This window comes from Salvia hispanica, chromosome 1 (assembly GCF_023119035.1).
Source record: "Salvia hispanica cultivar TCC Black 2014 chromosome 1, UniMelb_Shisp_WGS_1.0, whole genome shotgun sequence".
Lineage (NCBI taxonomy): Eukaryota > Viridiplantae > Streptophyta > Magnoliopsida > Lamiales > Lamiaceae > Salvia > Salvia hispanica.
This window is the reverse complement of record NC_062965.1, coordinates 1,437,867-1,447,303: the sequence shown is the minus strand read 5'-3', so window position 1 is coordinate 1,447,303 and position 9,437 is coordinate 1,437,867. Positions and strand designations below refer to the sequence as shown.

Here is a 9,437-nt window from a genome sequence, read left to right as displayed (position 1 = left end):
CACATGAATGGAAAGCCATCCAACTTTGCTTGGCTTCAAATACAAGTGTTATAGTGGAAAGACGATAAATCATTTTCTTCACTCATGGGCCATGTAATTGATTAAGTATGTGTTTGGAAAAACAAGATAGATAAACTTATATAAAATGTTATATTTATATGAATGGTTTTGGTAAGAATTTGGTGGGGAGTAACTATGCTTTCTTGGTGAAACTTCAACATCAGTAGTTGTGATTTTGTCCCAAATTTCGTGAATTTCTTTATCAATTCAAATTGGAAATCAATGTAAAGTTATAACTATAAAAGACTCCTACAAATATAAATTTCACTAAAATAAGTACAAGTTGAAAATAAGTTGTAGCATCCTTCTAAACTAACAAAACAGGTAGATGAAAGCAAAGTTGATAAACAAAGATTTCATTAATAAACTAAGACCATCTATTTTCAAAAGAGACTACCAACAACAGACAATACTCAAGATGCTACACATCATCTGTAAAAAAATGTGACAACTTGAGCAAGAATTAAATCATCTTTTGCACAAGCAATGTGCAGATCTCTCGCGGAAATATAGGCGGACGTAAATAACCCTCAGCCGTGGAGCTCTTGTGCTCTCAAAAGTTCAGCTTCGCAGCAGTGACAAGGAATGATTCAGCTCAGAAATCGACAGGAGAATACGAGCTCCTGTGTACTTGTGAAGGTCCTGTGAATCTCCGAATCAAAGAGTGGTACGTATTCTGCAGACAATAAGGTGGGGAGTTAGAAGAGATACGGAAGTCATCTCCCCTTATAGTTACGTAGGCAGAAAGTGTATAATGACGGAAGGGATAAAGCATGATTGTCAAATTGGATGTACCTGTATTCTGTGTGGCAAGCTAGCCCACAACTCCAGGTTGGGAATTACCTGAAAATCGCAATCGACAGATTTATCAAATCACAGTGATGCAACTGAAGAAAAAAAAAAGCATGGCTCCATGAATAGATTATGTTTCTTCGAATTCATGAAAAATACTTTGCAGGTTGAAAGAGGCCATAGCATGAAGACAATGTGGAGCACCAAAGCCTTGTACTTAGTGGCATTCTAAATATTAACATATAGAGATCTTCATAACGAGATCAAGATTCTTCTCTAATTCGTACAAAAACATGATCATGGAACAATTGAAGCACGGTTTTAAAATGCACTTTAAGCCTAGAGCCATTTTCTAGTGGCCCCGCAATGGAATAATGAGTCAACTCTTTAGGTTCTTAGGTGGATTTTTGGTTAATCATGTTTTATGCCCCCAACTTTTATGTTTTTATTTAAAATACTCAATTTCAGGAAAAAGTCAATTCATATATAAAAACAAAATTCGCCGCAATCAAACTGTAACTCACTCACCTAAAACTAGGCCAGGTGAGCTAACTCATCGTTTTGTTGCCAGATTATGTCAAGCAGGACATAAATCAAAAGTTGAGGGGTTTTTGAGGAGAAAGCACAGGACTAGGATATATGTTAAAGTGGTTAAAGTTGGCCATACAAAACATGATTAACCCAAAAATATACAACACCTATTATGATCAATAATAAAAAAAATATATTAAAATTATAAATGGCATAGAAAAGGATAGAGGGTCTGCATACATCTATTCCACGAACATGCAGGAAGAAATACCGGTACACCGCACCAGCCAATAAGTAAGATCCAAAGAGGCACAAGATTCTACAAAAAAAAAAAAAAAGAAATGATCTTTTTGCAAACAAAGGATGCAAAAGTGATAGTGGTTCTCACCCGCTTCAAATGAACTTACATGATGATGAACGTACCAAACCAGCCCATTCCATTTCCATTAGAGGATATAGTCCTGGCACAACCTAATGGATGCTTTAGCTCTGTGTTCTGGCAGTTTAAATTAATAAAAGTTATAAAACAAAATCCATTTATTTTAGAGTCAAACTATCTCAGACCACTGTAACATCAAAAACATTGTGTTTAATAAAAAAAAGAGTCATCTGTAATATTCATAGCATTGCTAATGCAATATCTATGGTTGCAAGATGATACTTTGAAGACACACAATGCTCCATTGTATTCATCCTACCAACGGTATGAGGAAAAGATCATAGAAACCAAAACACCATCGGACCTTCTCTATATGAAGAAATAATGCTAAAGTTTCTAGATGTAAAAGTCAATTGTTTCAGAGAGAAAGGGAATTTTGCATATGATATCCTTACCATCAAAATAGGAAATTTCAAACATAAGAGGAATTAGCATATTTTATTAAATTTATAATGCACAGAGAAATTAAACTGTTATTGATGTTCTGAAAGCTGACTTGAAGAGTTAATTCACAAAAGATGATTAATCAATAAAACCCACATTAAGCTATAATTCACTTAAGAACCAACAATGTGACTCATCATTTCATACCCGAATTATGTCTGGCAGAACTTAAATCAAACTTTTCATATAGTTGAGGGGTTTTTTTAAGAGAAAACAAAGTTAGGTACATTTTTCTAGAACAAAAAGCTGAAAGTAGGCACACTAATCTAAATAAAAACTAAACTTTACAGAAATATGTTTATTTACAGAAACATAAAAAGAAGGTGGTCAGGAAAGACTGAGACTTGACAAGATATCAAGGACTTACATAATCACATACACCAACACTCTCCAACATCTGAGGACCCTGAAAAACAGCAATATGGCCAATTAGTAAAAAAAAATACTAAACCTGATAGTAGCATGATGGAACAAGATGAATCACTATAAGAACTACATCATACTTGAACTCCTTTTGAATTACATATAACTGATACAGAGAGCGAACAGTTACGCTTCTCGCCACTTTTTGTCATCTTAACAATTATACCTTTTTCAGGACTCTTCTTATCTGCCATAAAGTGGAACCATAAGACAAAATTTTGTACTAAGAATCATAAACATGAAATACATAAACGTGATAGCCAGTTGTGGATTCTAACGCAAAAGGCAAGAATTGTCGAATCAATGTGACTCTGTTTTAAAAATTAACGAGAACAACTTACCAAGGACATCAATGAGTGTGCTTGAAGGCTGACCAAGACTTGTACAAACAGGATAACCTGCAGTATATTTGATTTTCTGGAATAAATTAACTTAGCACTTCCTTATATGGCAGTGTCTATGCCACACATTAGTTGTATTAAGCAACAGAATTTCAAAAGTTGAAGGTAATAAAAGCAAATGGAATGCACTAAAGAAGAGGGAACGAATAATATTTCCCCTTAAGGTTTCAAATAAACATTTAAATTACCTCAAAAAAATGAATGAATCACAACATCGTCCTCTAAGAGAAATCTAATGTAATTATTAAAACAATGAGTTGGTAAAGGTCAAAAGTATAAGTCAGATCCATAATTATTCGACGAATTCATATACCTATAATCTAAGCCAATGCCTAATCCTAGAAGAACACCTGATGGACCAGACTATATATACGCCAGAGATAAAAAATTCCTCCATCCATGCACACTCTCTAGAACCCTTTTCATTTAACAAAAAGAAAGATCCTACGTAAATTCACTGCTCAATTTTAATCTATCACTTTTAACAACTTGACAATCATCTATATGACTTTTGATCATAGTTCTGTTGGATAACATAAATGTAGTAGTAAGTACTAACCTTCTATCTTGCTAGAAACAAGTGCACTGCAACCCATACCACAGTGTGATTGACCACCACAGTCCTACAGAAGTAAAGGAATTCACACATCAAAAGTTAACTCAAACTTATTGCTTTCTTACTTCCATTTTTAGATAATAAGGCACCCAACCTAATCGATCAATCATGTTGATGGTCCAGTGTTCTCAAATTCATATCAGCTGGAATTTTTAATAAAAAGTTTCAAAGTTGGCAATTGGCAACGTGCTAAAGCAATTATTAGTTCTATAGCCAATCCCATCTTTAAATCCCCTAAAGCACTATAGCTATCCTGCTATCCCAACTCATATAACTTGCAGCAAAAATTTGCATCCCGGAAACCATATTCTGTTTAACAAATTACTTCAGCAATATAAATCATGCAATTGAGACCAATACATAAAATTAAATTAACTACTTCCTGAAAATTGTTACCATATTTGAAATTAAAATTCTTGTGAAATGGTGCTGCTTAAAAGAAGTCATTACCTTACACCCAACGCACATAGGAGGATCATGGTTGAATATCATTGTGTCACAAAGCTGCTCCAAGTCAACAGTGAAAATTATATACATAAAAATCTATTAAATTGAGTAAAAGTATCTCATTAACTCAGCACCCAGAACAAAATGAAAACCAACTATACAACTTATATGTGGTAGCTTTACTGAATGGAAAAGTAATCTAAAATAGTAACCTGATGGAGCCAACCTGAAACCAAACCACGGTCCCATTTGCAGCCACCTTATAATACCTAAATCACCCCCAAAAAGTAAAGAAAAAAAAGAGGAAAACATCAAAACTTGTATATTTTCGCTGTACAATTCAACGAAGAGTCCTATTCAATAAGAGATTCTCTATCTACACTAAATGGAAGAGTACATAAATTAATATACAAGCAACCATGAGCATTACATCACACACCACTTCAAATTTCCTAATTTTCACCTATAAAATTACATCTCAAAATTTTAAACTCAACCATTCTCCAAATTCCCTAATTCAGCTAAACAACATGCATTCTCATGATTAACAGCATATGTCGATGGAGACTTCTAGCGGCGAGATTGCCAGAAAATATTTCAAATTAACCACAGCAACAGCTATAAATCAATCAAAAGAAGAATTAATTAATTCAGGAAAATTACCCATCTTCACTCAATATCCCGTGCGGAAAATCACGAACCGGCGCGACCAGGCTGTAGTAGTAGACGTTGTTGTTTTCCTCGACATTGAGCTCACACAGCGACGACGCGGCGGCGACGCGGTGGAGAATCGCCGCCGCAAATACCAGAACGAGAAATCGTGCACCGCCGATTCTCATTTTCCTCTCCGAATCTGGCAAAACGACAGCTCCTATCGAAATCCGAGCATCTGGCGATGAATCTCGTTGAAATCGAGAAGTCGCGGGGAATTTGGGAGATGGAAGCAGAGGAAATTGGAAGGCCTGTAATGGCGGAGGAAAATCTTGCGGAAAGCCCAATTCTTTTTTTTTTTCAATGAGCCCAATTACAACAGCAATTTTAAGTTACAAAATTTTATTCATTATACTCATTTATCGAAAATATTTTGAATTATAAGAGATATTTATATATAGATATTTATATAAAACTATTAAGTTTGTAATAAATTATGCTATTTTACAGTAATAGGCAAAAATTTGGACATAACCGTATATGCAAAATAGAGGTCATAAATGGGACATGTTCTTTTTATATTTTAGTTGTTATTATACTTTAAAATAAGTAAGCATTTTTTTAAGAAATGTTTGTTGCATGCTAAGGGCCATATTAGGGTAGTAATAAAATGCAAATTCATATATTGTACGAACTCCAAACTATAATCTGGATCGTTAGAAAATGTCAACAGATGATAAAATAGTAGCAACAGAAAATATCATGACACAGTGTTGACATTTTCTGTTGCTACTATTTTGTTACCATGTCAACATTTTCTAACAGTCCAGATCATAGTTTGGAAGTTGGTACAATATTTAGAGTTTGCGTTTGATTACATTCCCGCCACGTTAACTCTATGTATTTTAGTTTTATACTCCCTATGTCCGTGAAATGTTGTCCAATTTTGTCATTTCAGTCCGTCTATGAAATGCAGTCCACTTTATTTTTTTCCATTTTTGTTAAATAGACTACACTTTCCACTAACTCATTACACTCACATTCTATTATAACACTAATATATACATGTGCGGCCTACATTCCACAAACTTTTTCCACTCAATTTTTAAAACTCACGTCGAGTCAAATATTTTCAACATTTTGCGAAGACCTGGGTCCATAGGCAGTGACAATTGCCCTATGAAGACTCGCTTTCGCTACGGCTCCGGTGGGTTCCCTTAACCAAGCCACTGCCTATGAGTCGCCGGCTCATTCTTCAACAGGCACGCGGTCGAGCCCTGGCCTCTCCCACTGCTTGGGAGCTTACGGTTTCATGTTCTATTTCACTCCCCGATGGGGGTTCTTTTCACCCTTCCCTCACGGTACTACTTCGCTATCGGTCACCCAGGAGTATTTAGCCTTGCAAGGTGGTCCTTGCTGATTCACACGGGATTCCACTTGTCCCATGCTACTCGGGTCAGAGCGTAAGCTAGTGATGCTTTTCGGCTACTGGACTTTCGCCATCTAGGGGGAGTATATCTATTTGATTTGATTCAACACTTTAAAGTGATGTTTTTATATTAATTTTGTTATTTGAAACTAGGTGATGGATCATCATTAATGAGGCATAAGCTCATTTATTTTTCCTACACTATATTCAAATAATTTTAAGAGGATGAAACAAAGATTTTGGAAGCATATATTGGCCTCGAGCCCTCAAATCAGAAATGGATTTAAATTCATCCATTCTTCTATTTTCAAAAGGGAATCTGCAAAATTCGAGGTTGCACAAATGTTTTCTTGTTTGTCTTCTATCAGAAATTTCCATGATTTTAATCTTATACTACTTTTTAATTCACTTTGACCCAATTTTTGCCCTTTCCTATAATGCTCATTTCCTCGAATTCTTCATAAAAGTTGAGGCCGTATACTACAAGCTTAAATAATTGTAATTGCTCTAATAAAACAAAAAAACAATGAGCACAATAATAAAGCTACGCAGCAATATCATAACTTTCCAAAAAAAAATTTATAAATTTCAATATCAATATCAATAATATTTACTAATGGGTCATATTCAATGTCTGCCTTAGTATGCAAAAAATAATAATAATAAATAAATAAATACTAAAGAAGAAGACATTAAATAATGTCGTTTTGAGATTTTATTTTTATTTTTTACATTTATTTTTACATTAGATTAATGAGGCACAAGTTCATTTATTTTTCCTACACTATATTCAAATTATTTATATCAATTATAATAAATATAATACTAATAAATTAACTATCTCATCCATTTACTATTTCTGGCTGCAAATTATTTTCACCTAATAAATCCCCAAAACTATGTCCTAATTCTGTAGCAATTCGAAACCACAAGAATGAGACAAAAAAGGAAGTGAGTGGAAAGTAGGAGAGTTCTAAATTAAACAAACTCCCATTATATTAATTGACTAATTAAGATTTTCTCTCAACAATTAGCAGCTGATTAGACGTGTAATTGGTGAAGAAAGTGAAATATGTCGTTGAATATTAAAATATAGGAGTCCATGAACTGAGCACCTTCTTGAATCCCACGTGAACCAAGCTATTTACACACACACAAAATAGTTTCTTAATTTAATTCTTTTTAACTTTTATTAGACATCTCAATCATATATGCCGTAGCACAATTGATTAACTACTTTATTAGTATATAATTGTACAAATTTATAAGTATGAAAGAATAAAGGATTTGAGACTCATATATTGATAAAATGTCATGTGTAATTGGATTTTTTCTACTATGAGAATGGAAAACTTTGACCCATACCCATACTTGAAATCAAATTGTTACAAAATTATTGGATGCCATTAACTCATAATTTTTTTAAAAAAATTGGCACCGCCCTTTAGTACTCATTCATATAATATATTAATCTGCATGTTTGAAAAAATATAATATATCTATATTAACTAAGCTTAATTAAGTAATTTGTTTATGAGTTCCACATGCTAGGGTTGACTTAAGAATTTACCCTTGTTTTCATACTTGTTATCATATTGTTAATTGCCACCCATCTTAATTAATTATGTACCTAATTGTCCTCTTGCTCTCATCATCTACTTAATTGACCTTGCCTATGTTTTAAAGATGATCAAATAATGGTTTCTCATTACCCCGTGCTGACTCGAACCCTCGACCTATTCATTGAAGGGGATACGTTTTACCAACTGAGTTGCGCTTCATCGTCGAATTACCTAAATATGACTTTTGAAAACTCTGGATGCCATTTTTACCAAATTGATCTAATTTACAATTTTGACTCTTGTTCACACATTTTCACACATTATATTCTCAATAAGTTGTGATGTATCTATAAAGAATTGAAATTTAAAAAAAATAGAGGTGAAAAAACCAACCATGAAACTAATTTAATTTATTTTGTGACATGGAAGTAATTACTACGAGACCATGTCATGTCCGTACAGTGACTCTTTCTTGAAAGAGTCGTAATTCACATTAGCGACATTTGAATTAGCAGCGCTAGAGAAATTGATAAAGTTGTTTTGCAGAAAGCACGACTTCTCGTGCTCATCCATCATCAGCTGATTGAGGCTGTGTTGCTGCTGCTCGTGGTCTTGCTGCATCTGGATGCAGACGATCTCGGCCTGCGCCACCGCCAGCTGCATTTGGAGCTGCGACACCTGGCTCTGCAGGTACGATATGGCCCCCACGCACCCGTACACCGGGTCCCGCGCCCTCGCGTTCGCCTCGTACACGAGGCTGCTCACCGCGTCCCCCCTCTGGTGCACCGGGAGCTCCTACATTTATTTTTATAACTTTATAAATATATTTATCGAACATATTTTTTACAGGGAGATTGAACCGTTACGAAAAAAAATTAAAGGTTTATTGTAGTGTGTGGTTAGGGACATTCAAAGGTCCCTACTAAGATATTTTTATAATATTATCAAATAAGAATTTCACATTTATTAAATTTCACATTTTTTCAATGTTTCAAATATGAAATTTAGAAAGAATAATTCTGCGTCCGCCCCTGGTTAATTTGACTTGAAATGTCTATTTTTTTTCAAAAATTATTGACCGTTTGGATGTTCGCGAATAATTACCTGAAGCATTTTGCTGACGTTGGAGGCGCCGAAGACTTTGTGGACAATGGCGAACTTGTGGGGGTCGTCGGACGGGAAGTAGGGGGCGAAGACGCAGTCTTTGGCGCAGCGGCGGCGGAGGAGCTTGCACGAGGCGCACGGCGAGGTACCACCCATTGATTTGATGTGGAAAATATGAGAAGGGAAGAGAGAGAGAGAGAAAGGGAGAGAGTTAGAATTGTATTTATAAATGGAAAAAGGGTGTGTTAGTGTGAACTTAGGAGATGGAATATTAATTAGGTAATGCTTTATATAGATAAGGGCGAGGACATTTCGGTAAATTTACTTGGAAGGTATTGTTTTTTGGAGTTCTTTTTTTGATTAACAATCAAAGTTTCTAGTAGTGTGAATTGTTGCGGTTGAAGAACAGATTATTTTGTCTTTTTTACAAAAATATAGTATGTTGTCCTAGTTTCAACAAATTGAGAATACATTTTTGACTAATAGTACATCAATTTTTTGTTTCACATAAATAAACTCGTGATTGGTGTGTATCTTC

At 34.6% G+C, this 9,437-nt stretch overlaps 2 protein-coding genes across 2 annotated transcripts; both read right to left on the bottom strand.

Moving 5' to 3' along the window:
* Positions 1-293: 293 nt before the first annotated feature.
* On the bottom strand, positions 294-5,145 carry LOC125200986. Its single transcript, XM_048098839.1, has 11 exons — positions 4,817-5,145; positions 4,380-4,422; positions 4,157-4,210; positions 3,650-3,713; positions 3,031-3,087; positions 2,770-2,876; positions 2,634-2,672; positions 1,791-1,879; positions 1,624-1,702; positions 856-903; positions 294-736 (listed from the first exon to the last, which is right to left on the bottom strand). The coding sequence occupies exons 1-11, from the start codon at positions 4,990-4,992 to the stop codon at positions 656-658; spliced, it is 837 nt and encodes a 278-aa protein (XP_047954796.1). The 5' UTR covers positions 4,993-5,145; the 3' UTR covers positions 294-655.
* A 3,030-nt stretch (positions 5,146-8,175) lies between these two features.
* Positions 8,176-9,144, bottom strand: LOC125200987 (LOB domain-containing protein 12-like). The gene is made up of 2 exons (XM_048098841.1): positions 8,900-9,144; positions 8,176-8,590 (listed from the first exon to the last, which is right to left on the bottom strand). Exons 1-2 carry the CDS (start codon positions 9,053-9,055, stop codon positions 8,231-8,233), a joined length of 516 nt encoding a protein of 171 aa, XP_047954798.1. The 5' UTR covers positions 9,056-9,144; the 3' UTR covers positions 8,176-8,230.
* Between the last annotated feature and the right edge of the window lie 293 nt (positions 9,145-9,437).